The sequence below is a fragment of the Bubalus kerabau genome, chromosome 3, assembly GCF_029407905.1.
Source record: "Bubalus kerabau isolate K-KA32 ecotype Philippines breed swamp buffalo chromosome 3, PCC_UOA_SB_1v2, whole genome shotgun sequence".
NCBI lineage: Eukaryota > Metazoa > Chordata > Mammalia > Artiodactyla > Bovidae > Bubalus > Bubalus kerabau.
The window spans coordinates 91,319,321-91,334,767 of NC_073626.1; the positions used below are offsets into that span (position 1 = coordinate 91,319,321).

At 36.7% G+C, this 15,447-nt stretch overlaps 1 protein-coding gene across 14 annotated transcripts in view; it reads right to left on the minus strand.

Moving 5' to 3' along the window:
* PKP4 (plakophilin 4) overlaps positions 1–15,447 on the minus strand; it is a 259,721-nt gene that overhangs the window by 46,740 nt on the left and 197,534 nt on the right. For 8 of the 14 annotated variants that reach the window (XM_055572503.1, XM_055572499.1, XM_055572498.1 and 5 more), the window contains 2 exons: positions 7,723–7,911; positions 5,409–5,628 (listed from right to left, as the gene is read on the minus strand). In XM_055572503.1, coding sequence (XP_055428478.1) covers positions 5,409–5,628; positions 7,723–7,911 — 409 coding nt within the window. Of the gene's footprint in view, positions 1–5,404; positions 5,629–7,722; positions 7,912–15,447 lie in introns of all 14 variants that reach the window. The other 6 variants (XM_055572496.1, XM_055572494.1, XM_055572501.1 and 3 more) reach the window with 2 other exon arrangements.

The following is a 15,447-nucleotide window of genomic DNA, read 5'->3' on the forward strand; positions in this document are numbered from 1 at the left end:
CAAGTTCAATCCCTGGATTGGGAAGATCCCCTGGAGAAGCAAACGGCAACCCACTCCAGTATTCTTGCCTGGAGAATCCCATGGCAGTTTACGGGGTTGCAAAGAGTCAGACACGACACAGCAAGCAAGCAATCAGCTTTCAGAGTCTGTGCCCTTACCCCTGTACTATCCCCCTCCTTGTATAATGAGTACACAATCATACTAAATATACATACACATTTTCATACCATTTTTAAAAAAAGATAATACCACATGGTCAGAATTTTCTGATGCCATTTAAATGGCTCACTGTTTGGTATCCTTGTTATATGTGATTTTATGCTTATGTTGCATAAAGATAAGTTTCTTACAAATGGTTCACAAAGCAACACATTTGCAGACTTTGATAACAGGATGGAGTAAACTGTTATAAACTGGTTCACCCACTTCAAAGGGGCAGGTCATTGCATACCTGCACACACACATTCATACCGCCCATCAGGGAATTCCTACTACAAGTGCCACAGGGGGTGCTGGAGAGACAAACATTGAGTAAGACATGATTTTATGTACAGGGTCATGTATTCCAAGCTAAAAAAGCTTAGTCTTAATACTCTAACATGAACTGTTACTGAGTTTATCTGTGTCAGATATTATGTCAAGAGCTTTACAGACATTATCTCACTTAGCTTGACTGTTGCCCCATGAGGTAGGCACTATCAAACAACATTAGATATAGATAGACAAGGAACCTGGCATTAGTATTAAGAGGTGGAGTTCAGTGGTTCATGTGTTCTTCTCCCACACAGGAAACGTTACCTGGTGGAGGTTTTAAAGCAGAAGAGTGAGAGAATGCAATACAGTCACATTTATAAGGAAGATAACTCTTGTGGCCAAGTCGAGAATATACTAGAATCAGGAAAAACTGGTTGCAAGAAGACTATCCACCATCCCCACATTTGCCCAAAATAAAATAGGACCATCCTTGATTTTTCTCTTCCCTTTATCTTTCTCATCCGATCCACCTGCAACTCTGTTAACCATCTCCAAAATATTTAATATAAATCCAACCCATCTACTCTTTCCATCTTGGCTGAACCAATAACATGCCACCTGGGCTCACTGTCCTTCAAATGTCAGCCCTCCCCCACCTATTCTTTGGACAGCAGCCAGATAATCTACTTACTGAAAACTGAAGTCAAGGATGACATGGAAATTTCCAGTTTGGGGGATAGACAGGCACTAAGAAAACCACAAATACCAAGAGACAGAGGATAAGAGCAGAAAAAGCACAGAATTTGGAGCTAGACTGCCTATGTTTAAGTCCAAGGTCTTTCAATTATGATGTGATTTTGAAAACCATTTATTTAGAACTCCAGTTTTACCATCTGTAAAATAGGAACAATAAAACTATTATTTCTAACTTCTTCTTAGGCTGATTGTGATGACTAAATTGTGGTGATATATTAAAGTATTTTACATACTTAGAATTAGGATATATATATTTTACTAACATTGATCAGCCCTGAAAAATGAACCATATACTAAGTAGGGGCAGTCTCTATAAAGGCAGATTTTCATTTATGCATTGAAACTTTGTTAATCATTTCTGATGAAAATCTGTCTACAGCCCACTATATAAATCTACAAGGTAATTAGCAGAGTGCAAGGAGTGTGATTTAATCTTTCCTTGAAGACTCAATAATTACGAATATACATTCTGTCCTCTTTAAATGGTCAAGATTTCCTAGTGTCCCTGGGTGTCACTAAGGCCAGACAACAAAAAGGCTGGGCTCCAGTTGGAGATGGGGAGTTAGGCTCAGCTGGCATCAACTCCAAACTTGATTTTCAGCAGAAATTTATCCTGGAAAGACTGCTATCAATTCATGGGCTGGATGGATGGCAAGTTCATTTGGGCATGATGGTCTTAGTTACCTGAGGGGGAAAGACTGGAATTTGGAGATGCTAAAGAGGTTAAAATTTGCAGGGCAGGATACTGGGGAGGAGAGGGCTATGCAGAGGAGACGCTGCAAGTCTGTGTATGGTCTACTCACGAGTCGTTAGTTGAGCACTGGGCTGTATATGTATGTATGAGCACTGCATATATGCAGGTTTGGTGGAGGGCAGAATGAGAACTGAATACGTACCAGGTGATGTTGGACCTCCAGCCCAGTTACAGTGCAGACCTTACTGATCACCTCAGCATTTAGTCTCCACAAAGGCCATGCTTAGGAGTAACAACAATGCTACAGAGTAAGGGCCATGTGCTAGGGAGTAAAACCCATCTAAAATAGATCTGTCCTAGTAAGGAACAGAATCAACTGTGAAGGATCAAACAGCACCTGTCAGTAATTTAGTTATTTGCCACAACAAAGCTTAGACCCCTAAGAGGAGACAACGCAGAGTGCTAACAATATATCATCCACAACAACCAGCCTATAATTTAAAACTACAAGGCAGAAGAAGAAACAGAAAACTGTGACTCTCAGAGATGAAAATAACAGAAACAGACTTACAGAAAACATAGATGCTGGGAAGATCAGAGGATTTTAAAATGCTTTTTATAAACACACTCAACGACATAATGCAAAAGATATACTTAAGGAGGGAATAGATGGGGAATGTCATCAGAGACATGAAAACTATTAAAAAAAAAAAGCCAAATTGTCTGAAAAAAAATTCACTGGATGGGCTTAACAACAGATTGGAGCCCATGGGAGAAAAAAACAGCAAATCTGAAGACAGATTAATAAAGTCTTAAATGAAGAACACAGAGAAAAAAGACTTTTTAAAAGTGAGCAGAACTACAGTAACTTGAGAGATGGTGTCAAGTTATTCCAGGAGAGGAGAGTGAATTTTGGGCCAGAAAAATTTATTTACAGAAATAATAGTTAACTATGTCCCAACTTTGGTAAAATCACCAACACATAAAGAATTTCAGTGAACCCCAACCAGGTTAAATATAAGAAAAACATAATTAAGGCTTGTTAGAGTAAAACTGCTAAAGGTCAACAAAAAAGAGAAAAAATATGAAAGTCAGTCAGAGAAAAGATACATTATTTTAATGAGAAAAATAATGCAAATGTTGCTTGATTTTGCATCAGAAACTATGGAACTCTGAAGATAATGAACAATGTCCTTTTTAAAGCACTGAAAATGAAAGCTTATTAATCCTGAATCATATATCTAGCAAAAATATCCTTTAAAAATTAGTAAATAAAAACACTTTCAGATAAGTTAAAGCCGAGAGAATGTGTTGGCAGCAGACATGAAACACAAGAAAAGCTAGAGAAAGTTCTTTGGGATGAAGGGAAATGAGTTGAGATGGAAACTAGAATTTATAGGAAGATGTGCAGGAAACTATAAATAATTATGTAGGAGAATAAAAAGATCGTGTTTCTGACTTCGTATAATTTTTTAAAAATACAACTGACTATTTACAGTAAAAATAACAGTACCATATTATGGGCTTTACAATGTATGTAGAAGTAAAATATTTGACAATAGCATAAAGATCAAAGAGACAGTAAATGGAATTATGCTGGTGAGTGTCAGAGCTAAAGCCCTCCTCAAAAAGAATAACATGAATTCTGTCTCACTGCCACTTTCCATAGTAAGTACTTTGTTCCTTCTTTCAGATGAATTATTTGTACCATTAATACATTTTGGCTGTAAACTAGATCATTATTAAAAAAATTCATCCCTTATATATAGAAAACATCAATAATTTCTTTAGTCTTACAGGGAAAGTGTCAGGCTAACTATGATGTGGCATTAATAACAAAGTAGGTATAGAAGTGAATACAAATATTAAAGTTGTTATTTTTAAAACTAAAATTGTCATGAGCTTTTACTTTGGTTTGAATATTCAAACTTTAAACTCACTTAGATTCCAGTTTTGACTAGAATAAACGCACCTATTATTATAAGACAATCATTTATTCATCTTACAAAATACATTATCAGTGAAGTTGCACATAATCAAAGCTAGCCACAATAGTTTTATGCATCAGACTATGAAATTATCATACTATGAATAACTGAAGTGTATTATCAGACATGAAATCCTTGTTTATAATGAATCAGTTCAAAACAGAGGTCAAAACTTAAGTCTTCAGGAATGCATACTAAACTCAAAGCTCTAATCACACTTCACTGATTTTCTGGATAGCTATTCTCTTCTCAGCAGGTTCAGCCAAGGTATGGTCTAAATTATCTACAATTCAAAACCCTTTAGAGAATTTCTGTATTATCAGAGTGCCCTACTCTGTTGTTCCTGTGAGGACTTCAAAAAAACAAAACCATGTAAAAAATTTTAATTTAATTATACTGGAGGTGCTATTAGACAAATTATTTTAAAAAATCCTTAAAATGACAGAATGGTGGCAAACAGGAATAGCTGAATCAAATGTATGCATACACTGTAAAAAAATTTTAGGCAAAAGAGTGAATAGGTGGAGTAGTTTTAGTGGGGGAGTGGGCTTCCCACTCAGTTCAAAGTATCTAAGGTTATTTTGTTTTAATAACCAAAGCTCACTCATACTTTAAATTCACATTCATTAGAATGAGCTGGTAGGCTGCTAAAAATGAATTGATAATTATAACAATCTTTCAGTGAAATAACTATTTGTGGGTGAAGAGAGAATGAAATCTTGCTAATATATGCCTTAAAATAACACTCAAGCTGCTTAAAATTTAGAAATAATATCACTCTTTCAGAAGTTAAAATTCTCTTTTAGTTTCTAAAAATCTTTATTTCCTGAATATTTTAAATGACTTTCATTAAAGACATGAGGCTAGTTTTTCAAAATCAATCAAGTACTAAATGACTCATGCATATCTTAATAAAACATGTTTTCTACAAGACCAAATAAAATTAAAACAAGGAAATAAATATTTTTTGCTTATGCAATATGACAATTTCTTGTAAACTATTTCCCCCTAAATGGCAAGAAGCTTTTCAAAGGACCTAGTTGATAAAAGCACAACACGGCACTGACCAACATGATTCAAAATACACGTGACACTGGGACTTCCCGATACAAAACAACCTCATGCATTTCTGAAGCTATCATCTAAAAAAATCAGTCAAGATAAAAGAAAGGGTATAAAATGATCCTTTAAAATCTTTTGTGTAATTCAGACTAAGGCTCTCAGGTAGTTGCCTTGGTAAAGAATTTTGAAAAATGATGGATGCTGCAGATATTCACATAGACCTGTGCATTCTCTAACTTTATTATTAATGCACCAAAAGAAGGAAACTATCTTTAAAAATTAACCTCAGTGACCTACAGTGCTGCAAAATATTAGAGATGAGAATTTACTGACACTATAATAGATAGGGCAACTTGGGAAAAAGAAAAAGAATGAAGGAAAGGGTTGACTCCTGAGATACGGTGGCATTCTGGAGACTCTTAGCTAGTACTTGCCTGGGGTCTTTCTGAATGCTGTCTATTGACGGGGATCTCGTTGTGCCATCATCAGCCGGTGCTACGTGCTGAAGCCTGTTATAATTGCACTCTTGCACTCGGTACTGTATTGGCCTATAGGGCTCCGCATAGGTAGCTGTTGTGTTCAGAGCATAATTATTTCTTTGGTATGTAAGGGTACTTCGTTGGCTGGACGTCCTTTGCAGATTTCCAACACCTACTAGAAAGTCAACATTTTAAAAAGGATTAGTATGTTCTCCACAAAGAAATAATTTTCAAAGTAAAAATGTTTTTAATTTTAAGAAGGGTTTTTAACAGTTATATAAATTGCTTACTTTTAGATATTACCAATCTAGTTCATTAGTGGGAAAAGGAACTGAAGTTTTTAATATAACACGAATATTAATATCAATTTTATTGGCAGGAAAGAGCAAAAATGAAACTATAAATCCGTTCCCATAGTAAGTCTTAATATATTTAAGATTCAGTAACAAAACTGCAAGTGAAAGAAAGGATAACGATCTTAGAAATAAATAGGAAAATTTTATAACTTAATTTTAGCAATAAAAAACAAGCAAGATATTTTTTCAAACTTATAGATTATTGAAACCAATCTTTGGACATGTAGTAAATACTGGTTACTTATTTTGATGTACATTTTATTTATAGATGTGTGATTTTGATAACACTGAAAAAAAAACTTTACAGGAAACAAGACTGATAAATCAATCAAATTCTTTTAAAGCTACTCCCTAAAATTATTGCCTGATGCTATGTATAAGGTATTGCACAGTGTATTTAACATTTTTTTCCATATTATCCCAATAGGTAGCTCTCCAATGATTGTGTTTATAATCTTCCTGCAATTAACATATTTTAGTAACATTATTTATTTCTTAAACCTCACAAAAAATTCTTCAATGTGTAGACCAAAAGAGTGAAATATTTCTCCACTAACATCTATTAAAAATTGTAACATTCTCTTAGAAGAAAAACCCCACAGTGGACCCAACTGTCAGTTTTTGCAATAACAGTCTTTTCCCTCGTGGTGGTCTGTGAGATATGGCTCTTAGAGTTGTGCCTTTAGGGTGTTATCATTGCTATCTAGAATTCATTTATGGGTATGTTAATAAACCTATACTAATTTCTTTTTTAAAGAAGGGGCCTCTTGAGAATCTATAAACTAGACTGGTAGCACAATCTGGCAGCTCCTGGGGTCACAGGCTCTAGTTTCTGCTCTATCAGGGACTATGGAGTGGCACACATGAGGCCAGGGGTGCAAGAATGTGATTCACTAGCTCCCTGTTTTTCCTTTTTTGACTTAAAAATTTTTTATTGAAGTATAGTTGATTTACAATGTTGAATTGATTTCTGCCTTATAGCAAAGCGACTCCATTTCATATATATATACACACATATATACATTCTTTTTCCTATTCTTTTCCATTCTGGTTAATCACAGGATATTGAATATAGTTCCCTGTGCCACACAGTAAGTCTTTGTTGTTCATCGATCCTACATATGCTAGTTTGCATCTGCTAATCCCAAACTCTCAATCCTTCCCTCACTAGCTCCCTATTTTTGTAACTGTCAGCACTGCATTCTGCCCTAGATTGAGTCCATCATAAGGAATATTTATTTCACATCCTACCACTTAAACATTCAGAAAAAATTCAGTATCAAAAAAGAGTAATACCAAATATACCTGGGCCACATATGTGCCAAATCAAAGACAAGCGAATAGCTCACATAGGATTTTCTCTAAAGATGCATTCTAGGCAACAAAAATTACAAAGAAATATTCCCCCAAACTTTTCTTTCTTATATGCTTTGAACTCAAGGAGTCAGATTTATAGCTATACAAACTTATTTGTGAACTAAAGTATAACTGTTTAGACTGAACTATGGTAAAAATATATTATCTATGATGTGAAAGTTGTTCAGTCATGTCCAACTCCTATGAACTGTAGCCCACCAGATACTACATTCCTCTGTCCATGGAATTCTCCAGGTAAGAATACTGGAGTGGGTAGCCATTCCCTTCTCCAGGAGATCTTTCTGACCCAGGGATCAAACCTAGATCTCCTGCATTGCAGGCAGATTCTTTACCATCTTAGCCACCAGGGAAGCCAACAAATAAATAGGTACTAATTGAACTTCTATTTTCCTGTTTATTGATCTGCTTTTGTAACTGTTTATCTAACATCCAAATGGACAATGTGAGTTCATTCTACCAGGAAACCCATCTCAATAAAATCCTCTACTCTTGGACCTGTGAAAGTAAGAAAGGAACCGAAGAGAGCAGATGCCCACCTGAGCCTGTGCGGTACAGCGCTGTCTGTGATCCCTGGAGCTCTACGGTTCCGTGGTTTGGGCTGCGGTACACTGGGCTATAATAGGTCCTCCCCTCATATATAGGAGTGATGTGCAAGTCGGGAGACACAGCTGAACGAAGGTCTTGTCCAAGCTGGCTGTGCTGACTAGCATAAGAACTCCGTAAGCCTACAGGCAGGAAAATTACATCATTAAGAAACTTAGAACACTGTGGTGAGGTGAAAAGTATAACTCCTAATCAATATGACCAAATGCTGAGTCTAAATACCAAACCCACTGAGTTTTACAGGATATCATATACACTCTAAAAGTAAGACTTTCTCCTGGCAGCAGAATAAAAGCAAATTTTCTAAAATATACATATATACACACAAAATTATTAAATGGCTTGATATTCTGAAATTCATCCCCCAACTGTAAGTTATTTTATGATGGTGACCAAAAAGAGCACACCACCATGTCCCACACCTCTTTAAATCCCAATGCTTAAGATAACACCTACATCATAGTACTTACAAATAGGCTGATATTCAAGAACTGTTCTGACCTTTGTCTTAATTTACTCATGCAAATTTTTTACAGAAAAATGAAATTTATGTTATAGAGTTTAAAAAACCATCAGCAAACTAATAAGATGTATAAAGCATTATTTTATTATTTGTTATTGCAATTTAAAAAAAAACAAACAAGACAAAACCAAAACAGGTATTTTTCCAGGAACCCACATACCAGATTCTTGTTTACCTTCTTTCTGGTATAAAGGAAAAGTACAAAGTTAGTGTATTAGTATTGTTACTTCAACCACTCTTTCATTCAAACTGTTTATAATGCAGATTCCAAACCCAAATATTTTAATTTCTTTAAAAAAGTGACGTAGTATTTTCTGTACTATGATGCTCAGAAATTTATGATTTGTCATCATTAGTAAGCAAAATTTATCACTTTGTAAGAGTATCAACTCAGGTTATATTCCAAATATGAGGAAGGAAAAGCACAAACATATCTGAAGTCAGTCAGCATATATTTGCTTTTAAAAAGATTGCAAATAGTCAACACAGTAACTAATTACAAAAAGATATAATCATTCACATCCTGTTAGCTCACATAATCATAGCATAACTAAAAACAAATGGGGCTGAATGTGAGTGATAATTATATGTTGCTTAGTGAGGAGTGGCAAGAGAGTTAATACATAAAGCTTCTAAAATGAATGATTATTACCTATCCCAGAGAGCAATGTGACAGGGGAAGAAATTAAATGAACAAATGTGGGTTTTGGCTACTGGCTACCCACTTGCTGAAATAAAGATCACAGGTTTATATAACTTGTAATTGGGGAATTATTCAGTCAAATCTTCCCATTCCAAAATTGAGAAAACAGAGCCGAAAAGGAAATGCAGTTCATCCTCTTCAGAGAGCTTTCGAGGAGGGCTGAGTGGAAGCTCTCTCTGTACCCTCTCTGTCACTGCACACTCAACATTGGACAAAACTACTTCTCAAGGATCAATGACACACAGTGTGAGAAACCCTGAACTGGACAGAGCCCTCCACAAACATAAGGTTAAAGAGGGAGGTTAGTTCACCAGGGGCTCATGGAAGCCCGTGTAACTCTAAGGATGATATTATGATTGTTATTGTCAAGTTCTCATTTGAGGATTTCAGCTTTGTATTTACTGGCAGATTTCTCATTCTTAGAGAGTATAAACTCCATTTCTTTATAGAGCCCATGAGAATCCTGAACAAAAGTGCCAGCATTGTTAACTGTGACATAAACAGGACAGCAAAATGTACCTAGTCCTTGGAAATCTTCTCAGTATGAGGTGCTATTTTCATATTCAGTAGAACACTTGATTTACTGTGAGACTGAAGATCACAAACACTTGGGCCAAGGCAAGTTGAGCCCTGGATGCTCCTAAAGCCCACCAAGTCCCGTTGGCCCACTCCCACTGTGGTGTGAAACGAGATCAAAGCATTCTGTTCCATTCAAAATGTGACAGGCTCATCGTGCAAGTATCTGGCTGGAGTCTTCCATGGAATTCATGTAATATGCAAACTTTTGTGACCATTTACTATGATTTCATAAGAAAGGACCTAAATGAGCTTGTTAACACTTACAACTATAGAAAGTATCCAGTGAACATTTCCTGATACAGGATTCCTAGTGAGATGAAATTACTGTATGTGACAGATTATAACAGGAAATAAAGAACTTAAAAAAAAAAAAAAAAAAAAAAAAAAAGAATTACAGTGAGACACAGCAATTTTTTGATATTAGAAATCCTTGTAATATTATGGTTAATATTTTTATTTACCTACTCATGCATTAAAACAAAAATACACAGTCTTAAAGATTAACATTTAAAAAATTACAAAATTATATAGCCCCAATAGATTAAGTTCAAACCTATCACATGGACCACAGCCTTGTCTAACTCAATGAAACCATGAGCCATGCCGTGTTGGGCCAGCCAAGATGGACGGGTTATGGTGGAGAGTTCTGACAAAATGTGGTTCACTGGAGAAAGGAATGGCAAACCACTTCAGTTTTCCTGCCTTGAGAACCCCATGAACAGTATGAAAAGGCAAAAAGATAAGACACTGAAAAATGAACTCCCCCGGTTGGTAGATGCCCAATATGCTACTGCACAAGAGTGGAGAAATAACTTCAGAAAGAATGAAGAGATGTAGCCAAAGTGAAAACAACGCCCAGCTGTGGATGTGACTGGTGAGGGAAGTCAAGTCTGATGCTGTAAAGAGCAATATTGCACACGAACCTGGAATGTTAGGTCCATGAATCAAGGTAAATTGGAAGTGGTCAAACAAGAGATGGCAAGAGTGAACATCGATATTTTAGGAATCAGTGAATTTAAATGGACTGGAACGGGCGAATTTAACTCAGATGACCATTACTACTACGGGCAGGAATCGCTTAGAAGAAATGGAGTAGCCCTCATAGTCAACAAAGGAGTCCAAAATGCAGTTATAGGGTGTAATCTCAAAAACAACAAAATGATCTCTGTTCATTTCCAAGGTAAACCATTCAATATCACATTCAATCCAGGTATACACCCCAACCAGTAACGTTCAAGTTCTATGAAGACCTACGAGACCTTCTAGAACTAACATGCAAAAAAGATGTCCTTTTCATTACAGGAGACTGGAATGCAAAAGTAGGAAGTCAAGGGATACTTGGAGTAACAGGAAAATTTGGCCTTGGAGTACAAAATGAAGCAGGGCAAAAGCTAAGAGAATTTTGCCAAGAAAATGCACTGGTCATAGCAAACACCCTCTTCCAACAACACAAGAGAAGATTCTATACGTGGCCATCACCAGATGGTCAATACGGAAATCAGACTGATTATATTCTTTGGAGCCAAAGATGGAGAAGCTCTATACAGTCAGAAAAAAGAAGACCAGGAGCTGACTGTGGCTCCAATCATGAACTGCTTATTGCAAAATTCTGACTTAAATTGAAGAAAATAGGGAAAACCATTAGAACATTCAGGTATGATCTAGATCAAATCCCTTATGATTAAACAGTAGAAGTGACAAATAGATTCAAGGGATTAGATCTGATAGACAAGAGTGCCTGAAGAACTAAGGATGGAGGTTCGTAACATTGTACAGGAGGAAGTGATCAAGACCATCCCAGAGAAAAAGAAATGCAAAAAGGCAAAATGGTTATCTGAGGAGGCCTTACAAATAGCTAAGAAAAGAAGAGAAGCTAAAGGCAAAGGAGAAAAGAAAAGATACACCCATTTGAATGCCGAGTTCCAAAGAAGAGCAAGGATATATCAGAAAATGTTCCTCAGTGACCAATGCAAAGAAATAGAGGAAAACAATAGAATGTGAAAGACTAGAGATCTCTTTAAGAAAATTAGAGATGCCACGGGAATATTTCATGCAAAGATGGGCACAATAAAGGACAGAAATGGTATGTACCTAATAGAAGCAGAGGATATTAAGAGGTGGCAAGAATACACAGAAGAACTATACAAAAAAAAGATCTTCATGACCCAGATACCCATCATGGTGTGATCACTCACCTAGAGCCAGACATCCTGGAATGAGAAGTCAACTGGGCCTTAGGAAGCATCACCACAAACAAAGTTAGTGGAGGTGATGGAATTCCAGCTGAGCTATTTCAAATCCTAAAAGATGATGCTATGAAAGTGCTGCACTCAATATGCCAGCAAATTTGGAAAGCTCAGCAGTGGCCACAGGACTGGAAAAGGTCAGTTTTCACTTCAATCCCAAAGAAAGGCAATACCAAAGAATGCTCAAACTACTGCACAATTGTACTCATCTCATACGCTAGCAAAATAATGCTCAAAATTCTCCAAGCCAGGCTTCAATAGTACATGAACCATGAACTTACAGATGTTTAAGCTGGATTTAAAAAGGAAGAGGAACCAAATATGAAATTGCCAACATCTGCTGGATCATCGAAAAAGCAAGAGTTCCAGAAAAACATTTACTTCTGCTTTACTGATTATGCCAAAGCCTTTGACTATGTGGATCACAATAAACTGTGGAAAATTCTTTAAGAGATGGGAATACCAGACCACCTTACCTGACTCCTGAGAAATCTTATGCAGGTCAAGAAGCAACAGTTAGTACTAGACATGGAAAAACAGACTGGTTCCAACTGGGGAAAGGAGTACATCAAGGCTGTATATTGTCATTCTGCTTATTTAACTTCTATGCAGAGTACATCATGAGAAACGCTGGGGGGGATGAAGCACAAGGTGGAATCAAGATTGCTGGGAGAAATATCAATAACCTCAGATATGCAGATGGAGAAGGCAATGGCAACCCACTCCAGTACTCTTGCCTGGAAAATCCCATGGATGGAGGATCCTGGTAGGCTGCAGTCCATGGGGTCGTGAAGAGTCAGACACGACTGAGTGACTTCACTTTCACTTTTCACTTTCATGCACTGGAGAAGGAAATGGCAACCCACTCCAGTGTTCTTGCCGGAGAATACCAGGGACAGAGGAGCCTGGTGGGCTGCGGTTTGTATGGTCGCAGAGTTGGACGTGACTAAAGCGACTTAGCAGCAGCAGCAACAGATATGCAGATGACATTGCTCTTATGGCAGAAAGTGAAGAACTAAAGAGCCTCTTGATGAAAGGGAAAGAGGAGAGTGAAAAAGTTGGCTTAAAACTCAACATTCAGCAAACTAAGATCATGGCATCTGGTCCCATTACTTCATAGCAAATAGATGGGGAAACAATGCAAACAGTGAGAGACTATTTTTTTGGACTCCAAAATCACTGCAAATGGTGACTGCAGCCATGGAATTAAAAGATGCTAGCTTCTTGGAAGAAAAATTATGACCAACCTAGACAGCATATTAAAAAGCAGAGACATTACTTTGCCACCAAATGTCCACAGAGTCAAAGCTATGGTTTTTCCAGTAGTCATTCATGTATGGATGTGAGAGTTGATCCATAAAGAAAGCTGAGCGCTGAAGAACTGATGCTTTTGGAAGACTCTCTTGAGAGTCCCTTGGCTGCAAGGAGATCCAACCAGTCCATCCTAAAGGAAATCAGTACTGAATATTCATTGGAAGAACTAATGCTGAAGCTGAAACTCCAATACTTTGGCCACCTGATGCGAAGAGCTGACTCATTTGAAAAGACCCTGATGCTGGGGAAGATTGAAAGCAGGAGAAGAAGGGGACGACAGAGGATGAGATGGTTGGGTGGCATCACTGAGTCAATGGACATCAGTTTGAGCAAACTCTGGGAGTTGGTGATGGACAGGGAAGTCTGGTGTGCTGCAGTCCATGGCTTCACAAAGAGTCAGACATGACTGAGTGACTGAACTGAACTGAATAGATTAAGTAAGGTGATTTTGTAGAAAGGCTACTATAATTTAGTATCTTTTGAAGTGGAAGACAATTTGCTGCAATTCCACAAATACATATCAAGTTTACCTACCTCAATGATATATACCTCTATATTTAAGTCAGTGAAAACAAACATAAATTTATCTTTCAAATGTGAATTCTTTTTATTCTCAAAACTTGCCTTAATATGCTATGGTTATATTTTAATGAATGTGTTGGGGCAGACTTATTTTTCTGTTGTAGGACATAATTTATACACATCACTTAAATTGTGATCACCAAATATTCAAGTGTCTGAATCTATTACAAAATATTGCTTTAGGCTTTTCAATTAGCAGGTTGTTAAGTCTTTGAACTCAAGAACCATAGTAAATATGACAAGCACATCACTTTCTGAAATTAAAAAAAGAAAGGAATTTACAAGTTAGGATCTACATTCAGAATAACTGGGCAGGTGGACAGATGATGGGAACCAAAGCTTCCTTACAACATTTTTAAGAAACCCTTTGCTTCTTTTGAACACTGTGGTATTCAGGGGAACAAAAAAATCCATAGTAGGCTATAATTTTTTTCCCCTGAAACATAAAGTTTAACTTCACCTGCAATGTGAAGAGAAGCAGGTTTCTTAAACCACAAAAGTCCAGCCCTCAGGGTTAAACATGGAGATGGTCCTTTCTGTGCCCACTTTCTTTCCTGGTTTTCTCTGTGCTCTCCTGCAAACATGGATTTCAGCTACTGTTCATAAACAGGGAGGGGTGTGGGTAGGGGGAACAGGAATCCTCAGAACTATTTCTCTCTTCAGGCTTCCTTTGGAGGAGGCGTGTCATCGATGATCCCTACCTCACTCTGCTGCACGCTTTCCAGAGCCATGCCAGAAAATTTCTAAGCCAGTGTACCCTTCTGATGGCTGAATGAAACAGAGCTAGTTTCTCCAATAGGAATTTCCTTGAGCTCAAATCAAGTCCAATATTTATTCTTTGTGCAAGATCATGCAATTAGAAAATCTCAAAAGGGCTTTATTTTTCCCAGAAGCCATAAGGAAAGGATATTAATTTTATCATACAAAATAAATATTAAAAACTTCTGTGTAAGAAATAACAAAAAGAACAGTCAAAAGACAAATTATGAAATGAAAAATAATTGAGAAGCATATTACAAGGGGTCAATTTATTTCAAGTATAAAAAGCATTTACAAATTTTAAAAAAACAGACAAAGGACCTGAACTTGCAGTTTGCAGTAAAGCAATAAAATGGCTGATAAACATCAAATCATCAACCTCAGTCATTACTCAACACAGGCTGCTTAAAACAATGAGGTACAGGCTGGCAAAGATGAAACACCTGGACAATATGCAGTGCTAGTGAAGGTGTAGGGAACAGGCACTCAAGCTACTAGTGGAAAGAAAGATCTATAAAAGTTTAGTGGGGGCAATTTGACAGTATTTCATTAAGAAAACACAAACACATATTTTGATCCAGCAGTCCTACTTCAAGAAATGGATCTCACAGTTATCTTAGTAAGCTATGTGCAGATATGCAGCAAGAGTAATATATATTGTATGATTGTCTCTAACAGCTAAAAATGAGGATATCTAAATGTCTGTTAATAGAGAAGTGATTCAACAAATTATAATATGTCTATAAAATAAGGTCCTAGGCATCCCTTGAGAGAATGAGGTAGAACCCTCAGATACATTTAAAAAAAAAAAAAAAGAAGGTATAGGAGATATACATAATAGAGCTCCAACAGCATAAAATATATAGTATGTGCACATCTATATGTAATGTATATACTTACATATGTAATCAAACAGTCTGGAAGAAACATAAACTGGGGAGTGGGATTGGGT